At 32.9% G+C, this 26,880-nt stretch overlaps 3 protein-coding genes across 7 annotated transcripts in view; all 3 read right to left on the reverse strand.

Moving 5' to 3' along the window:
• Positions 1-4,142, reverse strand: part of LOC135123663 (lethal(2) giant larvae protein homolog 1) — a 39,875-nt gene extending 35,733 nt beyond the window's left edge. For all 5 annotated transcript variants that reach the window (XM_064048507.1, XM_064048503.1, XM_064048505.1 and 2 more), the window contains exons 1-2: positions 4,025-4,142; positions 3,715-3,806 (exon numbers count right to left, since the gene is read on the reverse strand). In XM_064048507.1, coding sequence (XP_063904577.1) covers positions 3,715-3,798 — 84 coding nt within the window. In that variant the 5' untranslated portion in view covers positions 3,799-3,806; positions 4,025-4,142. The remainder of the gene's footprint in view (positions 1-3,714; positions 3,807-4,024) is intronic.
• A 113-nt stretch (positions 4,143-4,255) lies between these two features.
• LOC135123130 (cytoplasmic tRNA 2-thiolation protein 2) lies at positions 4,256-5,784 on the reverse strand. Its single transcript, XM_064047639.1, has 6 exons — positions 5,651-5,784; positions 5,325-5,596; positions 5,027-5,276; positions 4,838-4,973; positions 4,508-4,783; positions 4,256-4,457 (listed from the first exon to the last, which is right to left on the reverse strand). The coding sequence occupies exons 1-6, from the start codon at positions 5,725-5,727 to the stop codon at positions 4,272-4,274; spliced, it is 1,197 nt and encodes a 398-aa protein (XP_063903709.1). The 5' UTR covers positions 5,728-5,784; the 3' UTR covers positions 4,256-4,271.
• Positions 5,785-12,711: 6,927 nt separating this feature from the next.
• The window catches only part of LOC135123131 (uncharacterized), a 39,005-nt gene continuing 24,836 nt past the window's right edge, over positions 12,712-26,880 (reverse strand). The window contains exons 2-3 of the mRNA XM_064047640.1: positions 20,336-20,789; positions 12,712-13,534 (exon numbers count right to left, since the gene is read on the reverse strand). Of these exons, the coding sequence (XP_063903710.1) occupies positions 13,015-13,534; positions 20,336-20,789 (974 nt within the window). The 3' untranslated portion in view covers positions 12,712-13,014. The remainder of the gene's footprint in view (positions 13,535-20,335; positions 20,790-26,880) is intronic.

A 26,880-nucleotide genomic window follows, 5' to 3' on the forward strand; every position in this document is an offset into this window, starting at 1 on the left:
AAGAAACGAGAATTCGAGAAATTGAAAAATCCCAACACTAGAATATGGACAACTTGTGTAATCGAAAAACTGAAAATCGAGAAATTGAAGAAATAAAACATCGAATAACTGTTACATCTATATTTTAATTTTTTTTTCCAAAAATCTCGATCTCTAGAATAACAATTCAACAGGGATTCATAAACCACAAATTCAGGATTATGTTACTTTTTAACATTTAAATAACGTTTATTCAACAAAATTGTAAGGCGACATCATCAATTTTAATTAAAGATTTATCATGCTTCCGATAATCTTAAAACGTTTGCAAGATTCAAAGCACTCGATTTGGAAATTCTGAAGTTAAAAAAACTCAACACGGATTTATAAACAACAAATGGAGAAGTACGTTATTTTATAAAATTTGAATAACATTTATAATTGTAACTAATCTATATGTTACAGGATTCAAATTTTGGCTAGTGTTTTACCATCCCTATTCCTTACATACATATATGTATACCTACGTACAGACAGATAGACAGGCAGACAGAAAAAGGAGACCTACTTTTTCGTACTCTGCGAATCATGAAACGTTGAGAGAACATGAAAGTAGCTAGTCGCCTCATGAATTCGCTTACAACATGTAGTTTCTTGGCTTACGATCGGAAAGCAAAAATACAAAACTATGTGCAGGTCGGTTGTAACATTATTTGTTTTTGGAAGTAACTTCGGATATACTTTTACTGAAATTACGCTATTTTTTTTTATCATTTCTCAAAAATTGTAAGTTTATCTTTATATATTTTTTAAATAAACAAGTAGTAGCAAGAATAAAAGTCATTATCCAAAAAAAAACCCGACTTCAGATTGTTTTAGCCAAGCCGGGTTTAATGACAACGAAAACTGCCGAAGGCGCTCAAGACGTGACTAATGAGCCCGATCGCATTTTCAACCCGTGTTTAATGAGTCCAAACTCACGAATTATAAAACCATGATTACAACATCGTTTAACGCCGTGCATTTGGGGACGCTGAAGAAGGTTTTAAATACGAGAGTAGAAAAATGTATCTTTTTACGCATTATATGGAATAATACTGGAATATTCAGGTTTATTTTTATGAATAAAACATTTAGAACAAATGACTTACATTATGACACCCACAACTTCAAACATCTAACACACCTTAAAAGATCATTTTCAGCCACGTGAAGCGCGCACAAATTTTCTTATTTTATTTATGTTCGTTACCTGTTTAACGCTATTAATATTCGCAATGATTCATTTTTTTATGACGACAAAATAGTTTATTAATTGGAGAAGACTTAAGTTAATTCCAATCGGTTCTTTTTCAAGCATGTAAATCGTAAAAATGTAATTTCAATAAAATAAAAACTTTAATTAGTTAATATAACATATTTTTTCTTAATTTCAAAATGTGGCTTTCATTAAGCATCGCATACAAATACATATATCATATACATATGCACAGCATGCATGTATAATTTACATATTGATATTCAATATTGTTTTATATTTATTACTTCGTCCCACTGAGTTAAACCAACATTATATTTATTTTTATGGCAAAAATTTCAACAAATCAATAAACAGGTTGCATAGATTTTTATATCTCGATTCTTTATGTTTTTAAAGGTTCACACGGTATTTTAACGTCAACTAAAGGACAACAGTAGAAGGGTCATTTTAACAAATTTGTAATATGTTTTCTTGGCATTCCCTAGTGTAAAATGCAGGAGTGGGGGTTACCCATTTCTACCCATCTGTTGAAGCTGTATGTGTACGAAAATCTCGTGTAACTACCAAACCCGCCACTTTAAAATTTGAATTGTACCTGAATGTTATCCTAAAGAAACCAAAATGCCAAACAAAAGTGTTCTTTATCCCCATCACATTAATGACATCAATTTAAGTAAATAAAATTCGATTAAGTAAATTCAACTTGTCAGCGCGTCATAATCTACTCATGTTTTTTACAATACAAAATACAACAAATTCTTAAAAACCAATATTGATTTAATGACCATAGAAGATTAAATCAAAACTAGACTGACTCATCCCTTATCGAAATTTGGTTACGTCATGTGAAATATTTTTTAAAGATCTGAAATGCGGTATCGTTTGTACTTTAGTAGTTTGCTGTTACATTTCATAATTGCTTGCACATGACATAATCTTTTAATGTGTTGACCGATTTATTATATGGATTATCTCAGAAACGGTCCATGCAGTTTTTTTTACAGTTGTATGTACCACGACCGAAACGTTATGTGATGATAAATAAGTCGATAGCAAAATTAATAAAAGTTATTGGCGTTATCCTAAAAAAGTAATAAAAAATTGTAGCGAGAGCTGTGTACAGTATTTCAAAAATGAAGAAAATTTGGTGTTAATAATTTTACAACTTTTTAGTTTCATTTCATAAAAATTAGATATAAAAATAATTTTTAAATAGTTATTAGTCATAACACGTTCGCAACAGTTTTATCAAAAAATGACATTTAAAGATATAGCGTAATTTCCACAGTAAAAAAGAAGGATAAAAAACAAAGATAAAGAACTGATAAAACGTATATGGATTTTGGGCAATAAGTCGAATAATATCTCCAAGTATAAATCACTATAATTGTACATGTGACTATTTAACTGGTTTTATATAATCTAATTCATGTTAATTTAAAACATTAATCCACAACTAGGTACACTAAAATGGATGTCAACGTCTCATTTCATTAACCATTGTTCTCGTTATCTTCTCTTCCTCAAACAACTCGCATTCCGTTTGCAAAATAGTGAAACCTAGAGTCAGGAATTCGACAGGTACAAAATAACTTGACTGTTTTGTATTCATTTCAAAAGCTTATACCCTTTCCTCCAAATTTTACGAACAGGTATTTCTCATCAAATTCGCTACAAGTGAACGACACCAGATAACGAAAGGGCCTCTTATCAGCGATATTAAGGCATAACAAACTAGACTGAATCATAATCGAGACAATGCAACAACAAAATTTCTATTTCGAGGAAACGATAACGAGACAAGTGTTTACACAATAACGAAACGATAACGCAGGCGTTTGCTACAGCATCTTTTAACGGCAGAATCACCTGAAGACTTCCCAACCGTTATTGCAAATAGCCGAGTCTTCCAGGTAAACAAAAACACAAAAAAGTGTGTCAGCAGTGGTAAATGTTTAACTAAAGCAATAATAACAAACAATGATAGTGATAATAATGAGATATAGCAACGTTGCCTTGTCTTGCAGTCTATGAAATTAAAAATTATGACCATGTATACGCCTGTGAAATATATAAGCAATGAAGCAGAACGCTGTAATTTAACAGCCAAACCTTGACCTTGTCGTGCGAGGAAATTTCACGGAGATCCAATACGGTTTTGTAATTACATTAATTAAATTACAAGATTGTATTTCACAAAATATGGAACAATTTAATAAGGGGAAACGCCGGCCTTAAAACAATAAATCATTTCAAAAATCTAGATCAAAACATTACATAAACTTTAACCAAATAAAGATTGGGTAAGTTTTAGTGTATTTAACATTGTAATAGTAAAGATAATTGGAACACCTGTAGCCCATCCCTAAGCAATGTTTGTTTTGATAAGATAATAATACCGATAGAACAATATGAAGTTTTCACAAAAAGTTACCGCCCTTAACTATTTATTAAAGCTTCTGCCTCCTACTCACCCTTCTGTAACAGAAAAGGTCCTTTTGTAACTTCTGCCTTTCTGCAGAGGGATGAGGCCCTTTAGCCTTTATAAACTTGAACATCCTTCAATCTGCAACAAATAACGGAAGTGATCCTTAACTGCCACATGGTTTTTAAAGTGGTGTTCAAAATTATTTACAAAACAATCCTGACATATGTCAAATCCCTACTTTTGTTTCTTTTACTGGCCAACGCCTGCTCGACATGCCGATAAATAAACGTTCAAAGCGTGGAAAGTGCGACAGATACGTGTAAAACATTAATTGGAGAAGATTTTATGTTAATTACCTGTGAATTTACGGTCCAATTCGAATTTTATATTCATGAATTGCACGAATAATCACGGATCTTGAACTAACGCTAACGCACCATTACACGTAGTTGAGTCACTGACCGGCAGAATATGAAAAGTAGGCGGAGAATGTGCTTTGTTGGTGCGCCAACATAACAAACGAAAATTCACCAATAGAAATGACAGCTGCGCAGATAACGTATTTAGGGAACAAATACAAATTCAAATTTTTAAGAAACTCATTTATTTCATCAACTGCCGACAACGAAAACAATAGGTATCACAAGTGAGATTATTAAATGCTTCTATAGTTTGAATGTAACGTTCTTGTGACGTCAACGAGCTATTGTGCGCCTGAGTTGACACCCAGTGTGAAAACTGGGTAGATTCTGCTGAATTCAAATCAGCACTTTCTTCTTCAAATGGAGCCTAAAATCTTCAAATTTAAAAATGCGCTGTAAACAAAAGAACAAACTTACGTTACAAAGGTCACACGTCCGTATTTTGTTACTACCAAGGGCTAACTTATCCCCAGTTTTTAAAATCGTGGTTACAGTAGCTGGGTAGTTTACTTGCAAATCATTAACAAATTTTCTCATTAAGTGTTGAATGGATTTATAAGGATTATCTATAACTATTCTATATGTCACAGGATTCAAACTGTTTAAATGATTATAAAAGCCCAACTCCTTCATATCAAAAAGTCTGAGAGGTCTTAAAATTTTTACAGTATCATCTCTAAAATCACAAAAACCCTAAAAAAGAACAGGTATTAATCCTATAATTCAATTAAATAATATAAATACTACCGTGTTGAGTGCAATATGTGATCCTCTGCCCAGAGAGACATCAGTCAGTAGCTGTGAAGCAACATCACTTGATATTTCTGGTGTAAAAATAAACTTACAATTTAATTCCTTTGCAATATCAACCATGAATTTATGCCTACAACCATAAAGTAATAAATCTTCTAAATAAGAAGACTTTGTATAACAAACCTTGCAATGTTAAGAAAATCTGTCTTATTTGTTGTGTTGGTTTGTTTTGTTACAAAATTATCTATAATACTTTTACTATCATCATCAAGGTCTAAAATTTCTGCACAATTTTTTAAAACTTCACTATTAACACCTTTTCTGATTAAATGTGATAATGAAGTTAAATGCATTGTAAATTTAAAATAATTGATTTCATGTTCCACCCTTTTGAGCAATTCTTGTCGTTCCTTCAAAGACAGATGTGAATGATCTAAAATTCTATAATAAAACAATAATTTAACTAGAATTAGAGTTTTACCTTCCACAAATAAAACAACTGGTTCAAAACGTAACTTCTTGTGCGTTCCTAGGTCCAATCCTGTTCTAATAAAATGTAACAGTGCGGTACCTGCATGACCGCACCTGTGTACAACCAAGACTCGATCATTTGGTCGAATTAGTTTGTGTTTCCCTAATAAAGCTTTAAATTTATGAACGGTACCAGATAAAAAACATTCTTTGCAATATTTGTCTTTCGATCGCAAAACTACAATGGGTGTTGCTTCTCTGCATTTGTTGCATTTGGAAAATCTGAAAAGTTAGGTTATACGAAAAATTGACTGAAACAGCAGCAGGTTTACTTACGGTGAAATTTTTTCTTTAGCAGGCATATACTTTGAATTTTCCAAGTCATCGAAATTATCGTCACCAACGTTACACATTTCGATAAAAATTAAAATAATTGTAAATGTGGCAGACTGGTTTTTGAGGTTAACTTTTCTAACAATGAGGAAAAAACGAAGATGAACACGTGAGCACGAGACACCACGATGACAATGTTGCAAGTGGTAGGCAACCATTTATACGTCAAGAAACAAAGTGAATAAAATGAGCAGTATTTCTGAGCAAATTCTCTGTTTTAAAAATTTAAATCCCTTACAGAGTTTTAAGTAATAATTACCCCTATTATTTTTTTGAATATATTAGTATTAACTGTTTTGTCAAGAAATAAAAATTTGTCTAAGGTTGTTTAGACGGAACGTTCCTCGTTCCTGAAGTACACCACAACATATCTTGATTTTGCGAATTTTATTTTTTTATTATAACCCCTACAAGTTAAAGTACAGGTAGAAAAGCATACTATATATCTCTGAGTTGTTCATTAAAAAATAGACAAATACATAATATTTTGCACATTTTAAATAGGATTTATTCGGCAAACTTTTGAGATGAGGTCTCATTTTGCAGGATGGGTATAAACAGATAAATTTTACCATACTTGTTAAACCTTAAAACCTTTGCAAGGCTTCAGAGCAATCTATTTTACTGTTTCAAAGTTAAATTGTAACAGGTTATTATACAATTTTGATTTATTTACAAAACTCTGGATATGTAGAGTAAAAAATCAATACGGATTCATAAAACACAAAGCTAGAAGTTATATTATCTTTCAAATTTGAATAACATTTTTGCTATCGTTTTTTTATTTTGATTGTAATTTTTATTATTTTGAAAGCATTTTAAGGAAGTCGTATTTAACTCCTAAGGCGTGTTCATTTAACAGCTGAATCAAGAAGGGCACCATATAAACAATAATGTTATTTCATTTATTTTTAAATTCGGCTCTAAACTGATTACCATTAATTTAGCATCGCCGGTTGCGTGCGTCTTCTGTCAAGAATTCTGACAATACTGCTTCCTAATTGGCTATCGAGTGAGCCGGTTTTACAAGCACTGCTTTCGGAATTTACAATTGTTTGGAAAGAATGAGAAAGTGATTCAATTAAATCTGATGCGTCTGTACAGTAACGTTAAAAAACTGCTCATAAATTTTAATGCCGTGAAACCAGCATGTCTGTAGGTGCCCATAATCCGCCAAAGCTAACTAAATCACGATTTATTTATAAAAATGATATAAACTGTTCAATGGAGGTTTCAGGAAATCTTTAGTGTTCTAAGTAGGTGCACCATGTTTATTAAATAAGAAACCACCAAGGCCGGTTTCTGATGGGAAAATACAACCGGCCACATCACGCAGGTGATAGGTATAAATCACTATCGCTACTAGATATATCAATAATGCAAAACAATAATTTAGTGGTACCAGAAATAAGAAAAGTTTAATTATTAATCTTTTAAGCAATTATTCCTTACTTGGGAAGAGAGTGGTTCATCATTTATTATCTGTAACATAATACATAAAAGGTGTTGAATGATAAATAAAAAACCTAGCTTTTGATCTTATTACATAATGTAATATATATGAGTTATATGACACCGAGACATATGCAAACGTGATCAACTCAGTCTTTTTAACCCCCGACTGAAAAAGAAGGGTTCCACAATTTCGACCCCTTTATCTCTTGCTCGCTCTCTCTACGAATAAACCGATTTCAATCCGAACTTGCCTGTGGCACCGTAGCTTCCAAATGGATGAACTGATTTCGATGTGGTGTTTTTTAGTTGAAAGCTTGTTTACTCGGGATGGTTGTTAGCTATGTTTGACGACAATCACTTCAATCGTTTCAAGATCATCAGCTGATTGTCTGTGTCTTTCTGTTGCACCTTGCACCACAGCTCCTAAACGAATGAACCGATTTCAATACGGTTTCTTTTGTTTGAAAGCCAGTTCAGTTGGATGGTTCTTACGAGGGTGATGAATAACTTACTTCGCATAGTCTTGAAGGGTAAAAGAAGAAAAAGCAATAACTGCATATGTAGACTTCAAGTAGGCTTCCCATAGATGATGTTTCTATAATGCCAGGTGATTCTGTCAGTAAAGTAATTCTTGGAGTAGATACTCTAGTGTGTCCAGTGATTCTTATTTAAAAAAGGAGAAAATTACAATTCGTAGTGTGATTCAGTTTTGCCTTTGAGTTTATGAGTTCTCAGAAATCACTGACAAATTTTATAGTATGGTTTTGGGCGACCCATGAATGAAGGTGCGTGAGTTAGCCGAAACTACGGGCATCTCAACTGAGAGAGTTCATTTTATTAATCTCCATTACAGTGGTGGAGAAATGAGCTTAATTTCTTAATCAATTTTAGATATTTTAAGGGTTAATTTTTTTTGTTGGGTTTTTTTAAGTATTACACTTGTTTAAAGCAAATGTCTGGATTTACTTATTTTAAATTTTCAGCTCAATCAACAGAAACCGATAAAATATTGAACAAACCTCCGCTGCAATAATGTTATAGGTCTATGCCGCTAGCGCTCACTCGGATTTCAAACTGACATCTGTGGTTGTTATGACATTCATTACATCCTTGGTATGTTAATAGCGATTTAATATCACATTTATCGTCTATTAAAAATGTAAATGTCATCCTACAGGGTCTCTTATAATACACAAGTGCTATTATGGTACCTATAAGCTCCTTAATTTATGTACTATGAGGGACATGGAATTCTGGGCAGTCTGATCTTGTCATTTCAAAAAATGTCAATGTAAATGCACCTTTAGCGTCAATATGATTGATATTTTCGAAAAAACTGTCAAATTAACTTTTTTAACAAATCTCAAGCAGTAGCTGCATGTTAATATAATTGAAACAAATTTAATAAAACTTCGACTTTGTCAATGTCAAAATGAGAAATACGCCAGGCATTAAAAGCGTGGTTATGAATAGCTAAGGCCTAGTTTAGAAATTTTGACAATTGTATAACACCTCTGCCCAGTTTTCAGTGTCTCCGATGGTAACAGATACAAATTTCATGAACTACATGGATTAGGGCAACAAAACGTTGATCTGGAACATCGATGTTAAAGAATGGGTAACATCGAACACCGAAGATTAAAAATATTGCTGAAAACCATCGTGTATGCACGCCCAGCATCGATTTAGATATATCACTAGTTAAAATATAAACGGAGTTATACTACCATTTGCCGATGTGACAAAACCCAAATGGAACGAACATGAGAAGAAGAAGCACGAAAAGCTTGATATAAAATTCCGTCAGATGTATTGGCTCTTAGAACGTCATTTCAACAATAATGTATTGATTTACAATCGGAATCTGAAACCATATGTTCTCCAGTTATGGAAATACACGATTGACAGTAATGTCAAAAATTCAAAAATCACAGAATAAGGTACTGCGGTGATACGGGTATAACCCCTGTTGTTTCAACGCTCGTGACACTGTGAATTGAGAAACACCATGACGTACCACAAGTCTTCTAGTGCTAATATTCGGTTCTACTTCAACCGTGTGCAGAATTTGGGGTTCTACGTCTAGTCCACGATCTTGGGTTTGTGGCTTAAAAGTTCCATGATCCCTCAGATGCGTTTTTTATCAATGTTCGGGCAGCAGGAGCAAGCTACTGGGGAAATCGTTCCATATAAATCCGCTTGGTTTCTTCAGCATTTCCTCGTGCTTCACCATAAATCAGAACCATATCGGTTCGTTCAATGTTAGTGTACATTGCCATTTTAAAATGAAAATTAATTCATTTATGACAAATTAAGGGTGTTTAGACGGGAGGTCTAAATCGTTACGGGTCGGTCACTATGGAAGTTGGAAAAAAAGTAAAGGGTGTTTCAAAATAATTTTCATCTAGTTTGTTAGCTTTGAAATCGCTTCAACTCCTATTTTTCCCTTGATGAAAATCTGTAGCTATAGGCGACAAGATGTAAATCGTTTTAAAACACGTTGTATTATTTTCATTGGCGTATCATGAAAATTGATTTTTGTTTAATTTTTTCTTGAAATTGAGGCAGCAATTTAAAAAACAAAGCCTGACGATTTTCTTCATTTAAAGTAAGCTTTAATGGATTTTTTCCGCCTCTATTTCAAAGTCAGGGTGTAGACATATTTTATATTTATTCCTATTATTTTCAACAGAACTAATTATCTTATAAGTACCAAGAGAACGCATTTCAGTATCACTACTACTCCAACGTTCTCTGAAGCAACATAATATGTTGAAGTTGCTTTATCTAACATAGCTTCGAAATGTGATATTTTATCCGCTGAAGAACCCAGGATATTCATATTGTTGCGTTAAGCGGTAATTAAAAATCGGCTTGGGAGAAACTCAACAATTTATTTCTCAGTAACTCAAATTTACGACTAATTACACAGCGATTATGTACAAAATAATTCAGACGCAACTTGACTGGATTATCTCGTTGACTGAATGAATCGTTCCCAAAGGTGGCCTCTATTTAAACCCACACTTCCTTTCTAGATGTACAGCGACGGAGGTTTTTCTGGAGTACCCATCGCGACTTCCGCTTCCAGGTTTTTCAGTCACCCATAATCGCCATACATACTAAAAACCTCTCGAGAAAACCCATAGACGTAGTCCTGGGGGGCGTATGTGTTTATTTCGTAACAAAATGTATTACCTCGAAGGACTTACTTAAGATTTGTGCTTAGATCATTCGTCTTGTTCTGTTGAGGATGTTTTCGAACCTAATGTTTTTTAAGGAAACTGATGATTGTTAGCTTTAGATCTTAGACCTACTTTTGGATTTTCAGTTTCGAAAAAGTTCCAGTCTCTTGATTTGAATTTACAATTTGGCTAATACAGAGAGTCGTTTGTTATTTTATTATATTAAATTTTTCATTACGCTCTAGGCTATTTGATAGGGTTGAAGAGCTATATACATATATTTATTACTTGTTTCCGTTGCTGACCCTTCCGGTATATCCTCAAATTCCTGGAGTTGCCGCTGTAAATTCGGAGTTATTGTCGATATGCTCCAAAATGAAACACTGTTTATTTAATTTTCGTATTGATGGTGGGTTTTTGTTTATTGTCGGTTATCTTCGGTTTCATTGCCACCTAATAGGTATGATCAAAATTTGAAGTTTGTTCTTTTTTGATTTTGTTAATTATAAGAATATCCATTAATAAGTATGTTATTCGGTACTTTACATAACTGGTGTTTTAAAATTGAGATCTCTTCCGCCAGTTTTTTAGTCTTAACGTTACTACTTCGTCTAAAATCTGCCGCAGACTGTGAACATTTAAGCCAGACACTAGACTTTTTAAATCTTAATCCTATGCCTTTTTATCGTTAAGAGTTAAAGTGTTTCTACATATTTCCGATTCTGGTATTGTTTTTAATCATTCTTGTTCTTCCTTGGTATACTTGACTCCTGCACTTTTTTAGTTATTCCTTCATTTGGTATACGGCACACATGCGTAAATCATTTATTGGTTTATTTTGTAATTTCTGCCAGTATGTCCTCAGTCCTTATTTTATCCCTCATGGTGTCCTGGTTTTATTTTCTATTTTTCTTAAGAATATAATATTAAACCGTATTAATGTGGTTTCCAGTTTTTCTGTCATTGTTTATTTTTTTTTGTTTATTTGTTGAGCAATCTCCTTTTCTCTCTCCTAGCAATGTTGTTCTAATTTTATTAAACATTATTCTTATTTTCTTCACTCTTTCATTTATTTCTTGATCTATTTTTCCTTGCTTTGTATTATTGTTCCCAAATTTGCACTTGTTCTATTACTATTCCATTGAGTTTTTTGTTATGAATTTTCTTCTATCCTGAGATTATCATAGATTTTTGTATTATGTAGATGTATTAGATCTTGTGTACTTTTTCCTCTTCTAAACTCACATTGAGTGTCTTCTGTACTGGTTTCAGTCTTTTCTCTTATTTTTCTTCCCATTATTCTTGCCAAGATTTTTCCGGGGATACTGTGATACCAATCCCTACAATTATTGCAATCTTTTGGTATTTTTATTTCCTGTAATATTTCATTTATTAGCTTGTTTAATTATTGTCTTCCTTTTTCTCCCATATATGTATTATTCCCGCGTTTCCGGGGTTACATTATTTTTCTCAGATGCTTTTCCTAATTTTATCTTTTGTATGGCTTTTGATAATTTTTATTTCTGTGTTGTTTCTATTTCTTGTGATTCATTCTGCTCGTCATGTTCTTTCTCTTCATCTATATCATCCTTCGTTAATTCTTGGAAATGTTGTTGCCATCTATCCATAATTATGTTTCCATCCTTGTCTTTTATATTCGTCATATTATATTCTGTGTTCTGAAACATCGTTTTTCGCGTTCTCTGTGATTTTAGGTCATCTTCTCTGCGAATTTTATCCATGATTTTGGCTTTATTTTCTTTATTGTCTTTTTCACTTTTTTGTGGTTTTCTTTGTATGCCTCACAACATATCTTTTCCAACTATCCGTTTTCTCTTTGATGATTTTATTTATTTCTGCAGTTCATCATTCTGTTCTTTTCATCTTTTTGTTTGTTACTTTTGTAACTCCACAGCTCTTTCTTACTGCATCCGACAAGCTATTTTTGAATTCATTCCATTTTTCTGTTGTTCCAAGTCTTTCTAGTTCCTCTAATTTTGCATGTAGTATCTCTTGATATTTTTCTCAATATTTTGCTCATAACTATTCATCTTTTGTTTCATTCGATGTCTTCTTTTTCTATTTTTTCTTTTTTTATCTTCCTCATGTCCATTTTGACCACTTTCCACTTCGGTTTCTTGTGATTTTTATATTATTACCGTTTTCCACTTTCTTTTTGACTAGTTATTTGTCTCGTATACTTGTGTATGTGTTTGTATTTACATCCAGTGTTGGTTACTTATTATTACTATTACTAAATCATTTTCCTTACAAATTTCAGTACTTCTTTCTCTGTTGTTATTCGTTTCGTCTCCTTATCTTTGCTAGTGCTTAGAGAGCGATAGAGAATAACAATAAAACAGCTTCTCCTACATAAATAATTTTATTTAAATAATTGTAATATTTTACTTATAGCAACGTGGATTGGTAAAAAAAATAATATCTGATATTGTACTTGTGTTTTTTTTTTAATTTCTACGTATTTCCTAAATGATAATAATCCACTCGCTTGCTCTAACAGCAGAACAAAATCACCTAATAAAATTATTTGTCAAATGTACACTGGGATTCTTAAAACTATAAATTACACACTTATATCATACTAATACAATGTAAAAAAATAAATGACTAGCAATAAAATTTGGTTTAAAAGTGACGAGACCGTCGTCACAATTCGGTCGTGATTTCATCTTGAGGCCTAAACCCCAGTTGGGAAAAATCATCGTCTAGAAACAAGGAACTGTTGAGATATTCTTTACTGTTCTTCCAAATCGCCGGATTGAACTCCGACGTTGGCGGGTTAACAAGCGAATACTCAAACTTCCACTGAGGATTCAGAGTCGTATGAAGCGCCGACTCATAATTACAGGCAAAGTTTTTGATTGCGGCATTCTGCAAACTCAAAGATGAGCCAAATACTTGATCAGGCTTGAAAGTAGACATGGTAGTGCTGTTTCTGACTTCCGTTTCTGGAATTGGGAGGGCAGGTCCCTGCAAAAAGTTGATCAACTGGGCAACTTGGGGCTGCGAAACGTCACTCATTCGTTTGTAGCGCTTCAGGGCTTTTTCGGCCCAATTGAAGAGGTGCTCCCAGTCGTCAGGTACTGCAATCCTATCGACTTGTCGGTTCAGTAATAGGAGTATTTTGGCAAGATCGCGTAGCACAGGCTTGTAGGCAGCTAACGCACTGTAAAAAAATACACCATTAAAGTTGTGTGAGACTGCTTTTAAATTATTTATTAAATATATTCGTAGAAAAAAAAAAAAAAAGAAAACAGAAACACTACTTTATAGTTTTTATGACGAACAAAAATAGGATTGAAAGAATTTATTGTATTCGTCATTTTTATAATTTTTTTGTTACTTCTCGAGCGTAAGGTAAGGAAATATAGTAATCGCGTCCATCTGATGAACTGCTACTTTCATATTTTCTAGAATTTTATAATCCTCAGAGTATGTCTGTCTGTCTGTCTGGTGTCTGTATCCATTTTTATTAGACACGAAATCTCCGAAACAACTGATTGTTGTTTAAAGGATGTAATTTAGCTTTTTACACTATTATTGTATTTCTTATCTGCATATCAAGTTTGTTTTAATGTACAGAGGTTATCACAAATAAATCTTTTTTTTTATTTTTCAAAGTACCGGGATTTGTTGGGTTGTACTTCAGGGGCGAGGGAAGTTCTATCAAAATAACCATCGACCAATTTTTTTTGTGTTTACTAATACTAGAAATTTAAACAGATTCAAACAAATAATATTAAATTCTATTTACATTAGGTTTTAAAAATAAATTTCTCGGTTGATATAGTACTACATCATGTATCATTAGTTATTACATTACATATTAAACGAAAATATAAATGACAAAAAACTAAATTGAATTGTTAATAAACCATATAAAAATAAGTTGATAAATTCTTTATCAGTCAAAGTTGCAATAAATAAAATAAAAAAATAAATTTTAATATGTAAATTGTAAAATATTTACAGTGCAAAAAGGTTTAAGAAAAAATTGTTACGCTTTACAGCTTTTGGATAATCTTTGATTGTGTGTCTAATAATTTAGTTTTTTACACGACTAGAATTTAATATTTCATCCTTTCTTTTTTTTATTTGCACTCTTTTCTCCCAGTTCTTTCAACACTTGCATCTGAAAATACCTTCCCCGACTTTATTTCTCAACGTAATAATAATTTGAAGATTACGTAATTCATCGTCTCCATATTTTATTCACCTACGTTCTTATACAACAGCGTGGATTTCGACGGATCGTAATTGTAAAATTTCAGCAGTAAATCGTTTTTTAACGGCTTCAGCTGTTACTTGTAACCGTATTTGGTAAATGTCGTGTGATTTATTTGTATGTTTCATTGCTGCAGTATCTTATTTATCCCCAGAACATCTCAAGTCATGAAGTTAAATTATTATTTGATGCGTCAGAGTCCTTAATTGTAGACAACTTATTATATTGAGGTTTTAAACATTAGTAATTGCAATAAGCAATTGCAAGTCAGCTGATATTTTAGATTTAAGACTTGATGGAGCTTAAAATTAAAATCTTAAAAATTAAGAAAACATTCACTATTATCGGAACATGCAGATCTTACACTTTCAATACTGTTGAACTGTCACTAGGGTTAAATCATTTCCATTTCCGAAAACATTCTCTGAAAGCTTCAATTTTAGAAAAGCAATCTTGAAAGCATTGTTGCTGTTAATGAAGCTGTCAACAATCTGATGTCATTATATGTACAACAAATCGAGACTTAGTTCACCAAGTTGTGAAAAAAATCCAAAAAAAGTACATCCCACAAGCATAGAAAATTAATCTATAACGTAAGTATTAACATGAATAAGTTAATTCACCCACAACATTCTCATATGGTTCACACAAGACGGATTTTCAGTTTTCATTCTTTCTCATGCCACTTATAGATTACGAACTTCTTATAAAATTAATGTCACTCTTAACTTAACTCCTGATTAATGGGATTTTGTTTCACAGCAAAGGTGAGGTCGTTCACTGTAACTAAAAGCTACATGTAGTGAGCATGAGTGGTGGAATTTCTTTAACAACTCACTGCGCGATTTTCCGTATTTAAAGATATCTCAAAGGGAGTACCTCTAGTGGAATTCATTTTTGTATTCAACTCAGTAGTTTGTCTGTACACTTATTTAGATGCAAAAATAAATACTGGACTATTATAACAAGTTTCTATCAAGAAAACTTTATTCCCATTTATATTAGAAACTCCAAAACATTGAAAAATGTAAAAAGCTAAGACCCAGCGAGTAGAAGGCTCAAATTTGTCTTTGAAATACCATTTTGTGTTATATGCATGGTCTTATGGGGATCGTAAATTCAAATCTCGTGAAAAAGTTCCAAGAAAATCTAAGTAAGTACCATGGAGGTACTTACAAGGCTCTTCAACTTCAACTGGATACCTACAACTTTCAACCGGCTACTTGCTAAGTTTATTCATACCCAAATATTATTTTTTCTTTTTTTTAGTGGAATAAAAGATGACTGTCCAATGCATATTCGACTGTCTTTAAGCCCATATGGACTTAAATTAAGATAATTAAGATTTGCTCTTTTCAAATGTGCATTTGCCCTTAGAAGAACATTTTCAGACTTTACCCAAACAGAGAAAAAGTAGGAAACTCATACAAAATAGGGTATCACTCACATGCAATCATAAGATGGTTCAGGAGTACATAAGTACAATAACAAAAAAATGCGTTGTTCTCAAAGATATTATCGTTGGAAATAATAATGGTAAAATGGTGACAATATTCTTCTTGAGAATGAAACGGAAGAAACAATTAACCAAATGAGTAGTATTTTCAAAAGTACTAATTCCTGCTGGGCAAAAACAAAGACTACAATTACAGATGAGGATTTTACTGAGCGAAAAGGTTTTGCGAAAGAATTTCCACAAGCAAATTTAGTTCTCTGCCTATTTCTTACACTAAAAGCTTGCAGAAATTTTCTTACTACATCATCATCCACTGAATGGGAGAAAGTCAGAAAAATCTTTCAAGATATCGCTTACTCAATGGCTTAATCGCATTATGAAGTTCATTACAAGCAATTATTGTTAAATTGAAAACTCCCTGAAGTTACAAAATATTTCAATGAAAATTGCTTTTCGATGAGAACTTAGTGGGTACAAGGTTTGGAGAACTCTTGGAAAATATCAAAAAGTGGAAATTATAAAAGAAACAAGAACTCCTTGGATTTTCAGTTCATTTGGTGAACTCTTAAAGTAAATGAAAATCAGTGTGAATGTGTGTATTTCACCTTTTATAGATATACAATTGTCCACCAAACACATTCTACCCTACAAAAATTTAAAGGAAATACCATTATTTCATAAGGGATTAGTTAATGAACGATATACTAAAGAATACTGTTGCAAAGTGTTCCTGAGAAACAATTGTGCTGAAGCAGAGACAGAAAACTCAATCATCAACTTCACTGAAATGGAATATAAATCTGCTCACAAAAAATATGCAACTTCCCAACAGAAATATAGAAAATCAGAAAAAAATTGCAGCCGGCAATACTTTTTGAACAGGGCACAAGTGAATTTGAAAAATCAATGGAAATTTTATCACATTTAATAGAATTCACAAACAGTCACAAGAACTGGATGATTATGACGTTCATGATTAAACAAGCTGAATCAGAGAATGAAGAAACTTACATTAATCAAGAAAACGATGACCCGAATATCAACAAAATGATGGAATCAATTGATACTATAACTAAAAGCAGTAAGGAAGAAAATTATCATGGAAGTAATCATAAAAATGATATAAAGCAAGAAATACAACGGAAGAATGCAGCTAAAGTCTGGCAAAACATAAATGCAAATGACTCCAATTATGACTATTGCCGCTGTAAAATCTCCAGTCGATGCTGTACTCTGTGTAAAGCTGTCAATCAAAATTAGTCGCTACCCTTGTACCTTTCCAGGACCGTATTTGTTCTCTAGTAAATGCATTCCTAATGCGTAATGGTTTTATTGTAGGTAAAGAACCACTCATAAAATAATTGAGGGTAAAAGTCTTTTGCCAGACTTTACCTACAATTAAGAACAACAGTTTCAAGACAGTGAATAAATCAAAGAAGAAATTAAAATAGTAATGATCATAATAAATTTAAATGACATAAAAGACTGGGAGCTAATAAATGAGAGAATACTACGACTAAAATTGGAATTAAACAATAAAGAAAGGTATACAATAATTACAGTAGATGTACCAATTGAATCAGAAACTTGGAGGTAATGGATACATTTTGGACGAACTTACAAAATCTGGTAGAAAGAAAACATGTTAAAAAAATTAGTGGGGGAAGATTTTAATGAGAACTCAAATGGGCAAATTTTAACGACTTTTATATGGTGAATGAATTATTTGTAGCCAACACATTCTTCGAACAGTGGACAATTTGACATTCATAAATACACAATAGTCGTAGGAAGGACAAAAGAAAAATTTGTGATTGACTTACTTTTGAAGGAACAAAAGAATAGAACCAAAATTAATGACGTAAGAGTTAAAAGTCAACATGAAATCGATAGCGATCACTATTTCATCGGCGCAAAACTAAAAGGAGGTACCTACATACATATAAAGAAAAAAACAGAAAAAATGGAAGCGAGGATAAAACAAGTACAAGCAACACAGAAAGTATGTGAGATGTTGAAGAAGTCTAATCGGAGAAATTAGACACTGTGGTGGAACGGCGAGGTAAAACAAGAGATCACGTTGAAGAAAAAGACATGGGAATGATATTTATTAACAAAAGAACAGGGGGAAGATGAAATAAAGATGAAAAAGGAATAAGAGATGAACATTATTGGTTAAAAAATTTATTATAAAATTATGAAGTTAAAGAAGCGGTAAAATCGTTAAAAAATGGTATAGTATGTGGGAGTAGAAGGGAAGGCAGTTTTAAGAAATATTCTGAATAAAATCAGGAAAACCAAGACAATTCTGAAAGAGTGGGAAATAACATTACATAAGAAAGGTGACAAGATGATATGTGGAAATCACAAAGGTACAAAAGTAAGATGTACGTAAGAGTGTCAGAAAAAATGTTGCAAGATCTAATTGAGGTAACGCTAGAGGAGGTAGAAGTACAAGTGAATCGATTTTTACTAGGAAACAGATGTGTGAAAAGACCATAAAAATAAAAGGAAGATGTTAATTGAATGCACTAGACATTGAAAAGGTTCTCAGGGATAAAATATAGCACAAGAAGAGTAACACCGGATGCGATAAACGCAATACAAAGTATATACAGCAAAATTAGAAATGTTCAAGAACAAAAAAGAAGACACAGAAGAATTTAAGACAAAAAGAGGAGTTAGATTGGGCAGTATATTGAATTCTCCTTTTTTGTTATAATAATGGACTAAATTTCAAAAGCGGCGAATTTCAAAGTTAATGGTGTAATAGTAGGGTCTAGAAGACTGAACCCCGAAATCATAAAAAAAGACAATATATGCGGACGACTTAATTATTTGGCCACCTACTAAGAAGGACATCACAGAAAATCTACTATACTGGAAGAAGGAACTCAAGAAATTTGATATGAATACGAATCAAACTAAAATAATTTGTATAGAAGGTGCAAAGGGAGAAATAAGGCTTGAGCACCATCGAATTAAACAAGTCAAAAAAGGAAAATACTTGGGCTCAATTATTATAGAAAGCAGTGGAAAACTAGACAGACACATAAATAATATAGTTGCGGCAGCAAACAACTTGGACAACGTGTTATACAGGACATTTTTAAACAAAAAGGAAGTTAGCAGAACGAAATTGAAAGTTTACAACGAAGTACTTGTGCCGGTATTATTGTACGGGGCGAAAACCTGGTGCTTAACGGCTAGGCACAGAAAAATGCTTCGAGCATACGAGATGTGGTTTTTAAGAAGAGTTATGGGGGTAATGAAAATGGAGAAATTGGAAAATACAAAAAAAGAGGACTGTTAGTGATGGAATCGTTAAAAAAGAGAATCGAAAAAAAACAGCTTGGATGTTTGAGTCATGATAAGAATATCAAGTGAAAGCATAGCAAAAGAACTATGGGATACCAAAAGTAAAAAGCTTGGAAGAGAAAGGTCGGGGTGCGAGTAGTGGCTGGAAAATTACGGCAAACGTAACAAGGGCTATAAAGTGAAAAAATTTCGTAAAGCAGAACAAAGACTTAACTGAAAACTCTCTACACTGCAAGGTAGAACAACAACGAGATAAATAAATAAGTAACTTGTGGTTTATGAATCTGTTTTGACTTTTTACCATAGGCAAGTGAGTATTTTAAAAAATGAACTCAAATATTTAACAATAAACTATCGTGTTTTACTTTATAAATTTATTTTGACGCAGGCTGATCGAACTCATTTAGGGCCATAATTTATTTTTATTTTTGAAAAAATATAGGGTGCTATATTTGATACCAGATTTGTTACGATTTATCCTAATTATTACTTCTAAAATTGTTAGAATAAATCGTAACAAATTTGACATCAACAGAAAGACTACTTACAGATAAGTCCGAAAAGGAAAAACGATAATTTGCAAATCTAAACACTAACTTCAAATTTTACAACGTATCAAAGCAAGTTAATGGAAAAATCCAGAGTTCCAAATTTTCATCTTAAATATGACGGATAAAAATCAAACATGTTAAAAACTGCTTACCAGAATGTTAAAAATTGTTTTAAAAATATCTTTGTATCTGATATTTTGTTTATCATTATTACCTTCAAAAAATGTACTTCTGTCGTGTAACCTTTAAATGAAACAACTTGCATTCTTGAAAATGACTACTTTTTTCAACAAATCATGATAGATATATAATCATTCGAAGAAAAAACATGAAAGTACGAAATTCCCCAAAATTACCGTACTAGCAATATTTTCCTTAACTTACGCCCTTAAAGTAAAAAACCAAAGAAAAACTTACTGTGAATCACCCGTTCTGTGTAGCTCTCGCAACTGGCGTCTCGTGTCATTCAACATATCGAGATACGTCTCGGCATAAGGCCGTAATGTCTCCAGTTGCTTCAGGAAATCCCGTCTTTCAGGCGAGTCATCTAAATCTGAATTGGCGTCGACGTTTTGGGACAAGTGTTTTCGTCTAATTTTGAGGTAGATCACAGCTGAACCAATTAGAATGGCGCATAATACTGTTCCGGCTATGACACCAGTTAGGACGGTAGCGGTTTCCGATGGTAAACCCAGGAAGTTACCGTTGTGGACGCATATGCGGCCCATATAATCCAAACGGGTGCTCCATCTGGGGTTGTGGCCGTAGGGACACGTGGTGACGCAACGGCGGGACGGATGCACAATCAAATTAGGACATTTGATACATCCTTTGGGGCTACATTTCAGGCAGGAGGGTTCAGACAGACATCCTGCAACAGAAATCGACTAAAGTAACGCTGAGGCTGTAATCGGTCAGTTTTTTATATGGTGAAGAATTAAAATGAATTAAAATTTCTCGAACGACCCGTGCATGTTATTGATGGAAACGCTCGTGGAGAGGTAAATTACAGATTTCACATTGAATATAACGTAACACTTATCATAAACTAACTGTGCTTCATGGAGATAAAGAAATTGGAAGAGCCGATTCAAAGATTATTAATAAACTAAACTGGTTCACGTACTATTTTTTTTCTAATTTGCGTAATTAGTTGGGAAAAAGAAACACTTGTCACTGAAGCGTAAGAAATAGCTAGTCTCAGGTCGTATTTTCAACACGAATTTACGTACTAGGGTTTTTGACGTCAGACGTCATTAACTTTCTCGCGAGGACGAATAAATCAATCTTAATTAATGTTCCCACGTCCATATTCAAGTTTCTCTAAGATTTAAAAAAAAACATATCTACCTTGTTTTCGAGCTTATAAAATTCGTTTGTATCAAACTGCACATCTCAGGTGAAACTTATTTAACGACATTTTGAGATAACTTTTTCAATTTTTGTTGGGGATAAATATATTAATTCTGAAATGTACAAAGTAACACCACTAATCATTAAGTGACAGTGTTGCCGAAATTTATATCCACGAAGTCCGATTCATTTTAGAAGTGCCAATTATCTATAGCATTTAAAGCATGGACATATGTCTAATCTGTCATGGACGATTCGATTACAATCAATATTGATCACCCTATATTTTATTATCTAGTAAAGTGCTATTTTGAATGCAGTGTATGATTGTTCTTGTTACACTTTGGATACCCATTGTTGTTTTAAGCAAAAGACACATAAACTACTTAAATTAACGTTTATCGGTTCTTTATGTCACAGTTCAACCAACTGAAATTTTAGAAAACTCCACGTTAATGGTCATTCGTTTCGGTTACAAATTTGTGTTTAATTTCCACTTACAAAAAGATCCGGCTTTTATCGTGGAAACTTTCACTTACCCATCCGGATGCTGATAATCTGTCTTATTGTTTAACGCTGAATAAAATTTGTGGTTTTAAGTAGATCTCTATAAATTAGTGCTGAGAAAACAAGGACAAATTTTACTCAGAATAAAAAAGGAGATAAATTACAATCATTAGACGCTAGGTACTCTATAATCACCGACTGGCTATTACGGAGCTTTGTTTTATTAACGACCGCACACGCTTACAAACAACAGAACACTTTATTTTTAACTTTTAAAAGTTGCCGGTACTCAATTGAAGCTCTCCTGATAGTGCCTCGTCTTAACAGCGCAAACAATAAGGGATAAATGGCCGGAAGCGTGTGCTCGATGCTCGAGGTAAAACAAAAAATATTTATGTCTTTTGGCACTTAACCTCATCTAATTTTAACCTCCATAAATTAAGGTTCGTCTCGTTTTAAAGCTGCATGCGTATTTTCAAAACCGTAGCAACTATCGCAGACCTGTCGCATTATACTGGTGGATAAATCATTCTTTCAAGGCCGCCAGAAATTCTCATGGTCCACTTTCGACCACCTCTATTACTCGAGGAAATGCTAGTGAAGCGCGTCGTTCCTTTGAGAAATCCTTTCCCCTTGTTAAAACATGGAATTGTAATTTCGAGGGAAAATAGAAACCAATACCACTTTTTTAACTTCGATGACATTAGATTTTACGATACGGCGGCGTGTAGTAGTAACGCAAGAATTGTCATTTTTTTGCAGTTTCAAAGAACATGAATGACACCCAGTAACCCGCATTATGTAATCTGATAGTTATTCGTTCGGATGGACGATTTTGCTGAACCAGATGAAAGACCGCACGGAATTACCAGGAAGTGTGTCTAGGAGTCACTACCTGCATGCATCTGCGGTGCTTGGCTTTCATCTCGGAGATTTTTTTTCCTTTGACGGACATTCGCTAATTGGGTGCTTGATTATAACCTTCGTTTATCGTCTTATGATAAAAATAACAAAACAAAGCGGCAGGAAGTGTTATGAAAGAATGTAACAAAAAGTAAACTTTATGTAAACATTTGGGGAAAATATAAACACAGCAGTTAAGTGTTTGTTTTCTATAATCAACGGTAGTAAAGTTCACACATGCACATCCCAGTTTTTTGACAACTAATATAAATATTATTAAAAATGTATACAAAATAATTCATACTATGCCCAGTATATAATGCAATGAGCTGGTTTAAGAACCGCTTGCACATGTGATTGAAAATAGCATCTGTATCTGTTCTGCTTTTTGTTAAAGTTGAACAAATAAACCTAAATCGATTTTTTTAAGTTTATACAGACGTGAGTAAAAAATCATACAGTACAATTGTTGTGTCACCAGGACAAAGCAATATACATTTACGAATTATTTCCTTATAAAACAACGTTCAATTACTAGATTAAAAAAAATCTTGAGTTCATAGATAATACAGCGTAAATAACTAAATGTGGTGCACAAAACAATCTGAAGTATTATTTTTTCATTCGCAGACATAAACCCCCCTAGGGTAATTTCACTTTTCTCGACGTCTGAGTATGAAAAAGTATGTCTCTCTTTTCTGTCTTTCATCTGTTTTCGGTTTTATTAGGTAGATAATCTCCGAAACTACGACACTAAATCCTGCTCAAAGTTTATAAAATAACATGTTTTTGCACTTGTGGTTTATTAATTCGCTGCCTAGACTTTTGAAGGGAAAAAAATGGTTTAAGATTTTTTTAGACACGACTTCCTTCGCCCCTGAAATAATATTCAACACATATAGATACAATAAAATACAAAATATGTGTGCATTATGAAAGTCTAGAAATATTCAGAAACAAAAATTATACACTGAATTCAAATCGTGCTCGTCCCTCTACGCCATTGTGGAGGAGATGGAAGGAGTAGAGTAGATATAGGTTATAAATTAGCGCAGTTATAATTCCACTTTAGGTTCCTCCAGACAATACCAACATCGTTAATGAAATGCATCGGCATATTTTTTTTTTATGCTGTGGGTGTTGTGTTTATTAAAGTATAACGTTATAGTCTTGAAGTTTGATAACTCACGCCTACTTTTATCATAAATCAAATTCTCAAGACCAAATTTTTTGCAGAAGTAACAATGTAAAATGGAATAACACCTCTGTTTACCTCTTCATAAAATGTTACAACACAGATCTAAATACTACACGAAAATTGGAATAACTCTGTATGGTCGAAAATTATTTTTACGGACACTACTCAAAGAACCGCACAACTTTAGTCTCTTTTTTTTTTCTTCTCTAATACATTAATAAAATATAGAGGTCCGAGCGCTTAGTGACTCATCTTGTATGTTAAGTTATTCACTTTTGAACGTTATTAATTATTCTCTAATACCGTTATTGTTGATGATGAAAAATGATTGCCTGTTTGCTTTTAATTTAAGAAATTATCACAAAAAGAATACTTTCGACTAAAAAAGACTAAGTGTTTCTTTTTCGTGAATTGGTGTTCGAAGCGCATTGAATTTTTGGCCGATATTTTTGGGGCAAGTTTATATGGTTGTTATGAGTGAGATCTGCCAACAGCCTATTTATTTTTACTTATACATAATATTTATTAAACCGTGCTTTAGGGGCGAGGGAAGTTCTGTCTAAATAACTTTTGATAATTTTTTATTTATCCATCGCATACTTTATTTTGTACACGTGTGCAAATATACAATTATAAACTCTGTAAGTCTGTTCTCCACTACTAAGTACTTAAAATGTATGTAGGTACCTGTACGGCCACTTTGACGAATGTCTGATTTCATGTTTGACCTTTTGACAACCTGTACCATAAAAACACGAGTTGGCTTGTCTGTTGGTGAGCTGGAATTTTTTCGAAGAGACACTCTCCGGAACTAGGGAACCGATTATTTTAAAATTTTTGGTCTAGTTTAAAATGATCGTAAAAATGACAAAACATTAACCTAAAATTATCTGAATATCCCATTCCAAAATTAATTGCTTCATCTGAGAATACAGTTAACTAAATCTCATTTGAAATGTGTAGCGTTCTGCTTTACCTGCGGTTTAATATTCTACTCTTATTTTTAATTTTACGCATAATACTTGTTCTAAAAATACTATGGATTATCAAATTTTGCCGTTTATCCTAGCAAATACATAAAGCACGATTAAAATTATATTATCCAGAAAGTTCATCGCAAAAAAATTAAACCAGGTAGGACCGTTACTTTACATACAAAGTTTGATTGGTAGGATGAGAACCTGTAAAATGGCTCCACACGATATTTGCAAAAAGTAAAAGTATCAAACTTGTATATTTTACACATAATAATTAATCTAATAAATTATTGATCAAATACTGTTTTATTCATTATACCTACATACAAATACATGTGTTGTGTTGATAAAATGTAAATGTACGTGTGACTAAGATGAAGCGAACATCATCATCATATTATTGTAAACATTTGCTTAAAAATGTACCCATTAAAGAAGAAATAAATATTGCATCAGAATGCCAGTACGTACAAAGGATAAGTGACGTAATCTTAAGATGCATCCTACTTTTTTTAGATTCCGAGCATTTAGCTGACACTGAACGACGAATTTTTAATTATATATAAATGTTTCTGCTCACAAAGCCAAATCGCAAACAAATACAACAAGTACGACACCAATAACGTTCAATTTTAGTACTGTCCATTTCAGTACTAATAACACGACGAGAGAGTTATGGGAATTCCAAAGACGCCCCTTGGCAACCGACCTTTAACATAGCATAACAAAACACGTTATGGGCCATAGCTCGGGCTGTTTGTGTTCTCTGCCATCAGATGAACATTACAACAACGTTTACTTGCTTTGGTACTTATTGCAAGTACTTCAAATTGTCGATGAGCATCTTCCCTACCTTCAATAAAACAGATTAGATATAATGCAAATGGTCCAACAAGCAGGCCATTACTACTGCTACATTTGACATGATGATGTGAATGGAAGAAGCCGAACTATATACACATATTAGGAGACTATAGTACAACTTAATGAAGAGTTAATTTATAAAGTATGGACACCAAAAAGTCCACTTCACAAAACGTTCAGGTAACGAACTGACCACAATTGTAGGTCTACTTTATGAAATGTTCAATCGGTGGATGTATCTCAAAGGATGGCTAATTTCCATTTACGGGTCTATTTTTTTTAAGCATTTAAAACTAACTGATTACTACGTACTTTAATTAATGCTTATAATGACGAATACAATCTTACAATCTAACTGCGAGTCTATTCTTTAAAGTGTTTACTTATAATATGGTCAAACGTCCAATAAGTTTCAAGTGTAGGTCTACTTTATAAGTCTATAACAGTCGTTCAGACCAAAGAGACTATTTCATGAATGCCTTGGATAGATGAGTTCATTAAACGAAATGCATCAATACAAATGACATGACAACACCAAGTGGCTTTATTTTATGAAATGTTTAGGAGAAAGGTTCTAGTGCATGAAAGTTTTGACGACAAATATAGTCCAATTGTGGATGTAGGTATTCTCTGAAAGAGTTAGACCATGGAAACTACCTTGCGCGACGTTTAGACAACGAATACAAATCAATTATGGAATTATGAAATGTTTCGAACCAAGAAATAAACTTTACGAAACGTTTTAATAGTAAACAGAGCCCAGTTACGGGTATATTCTAGTATTCTACACATTTTTCATTTGGATATGCAAAAGTATGAAACTGATCAGTATATACTAGCTTGTTTGACGTCGGCTAGTACAGACGAGAGCACAGACCGAAGATACAGTGTACTAGGCACACAAACGTATTTTTACGTCGAGGTTGAACTAACTCGACAGGATAGTTTTTTTTTTTGTCATAATTATTCAAATATTTATTTCGAGCGGGTTTTCCAATTTTTTCTTCATTTTTCACATACATTTTTTATCATTGAAGCAAAAAGTTTCAAATAATTTCGTAAGGTTAGGCCGTATCTTCAATATGAAGAACTGATTATGATAGTCCGCACTATTTTTTACGATGTAAAAAATACGCAATGAAATAGTTGTGTGATACAAC

The sequence above is a fragment of the Zophobas morio genome, unplaced genomic scaffold, assembly GCF_036711695.1.
Source record: "Zophobas morio isolate AGI-343-1 ecotype UQ-CSIRO unplaced genomic scaffold, CSIRO_AGI_Zmor_V1 ptg000006l, whole genome shotgun sequence".
In the NCBI taxonomy this organism is placed as follows: Eukaryota; Metazoa; Arthropoda; class Insecta; order Coleoptera; family Tenebrionidae; genus Zophobas; species Zophobas morio.

What these genes read in the sequence shown, in the direction of transcription:
- LOC135123130 (XM_064047639.1), bottom strand. Translation starts at nt 5,727, where the DNA reads ATGTGTAACGTTGGTGACGATAATTTCGATGACTTGGAAAATTCAAAG. An exon ending in GCTAAAGAAAAAATTTCACC is followed by an intron (nt 5,597 to 5,650) that starts GTAAGTAAACCT and finishes CTAACTTTTCAG; the next exon opens with ATTTTCCAAATGCAACAAAT. An exon ending in GGACGTGTGACCTTTGTAAC is followed by an intron (nt 4,458 to 4,507) that starts GTAAGTTTGTTC and finishes TGAAGATTTTAG; the next exon opens with GCTCCATTTGAAGAAGAAAG.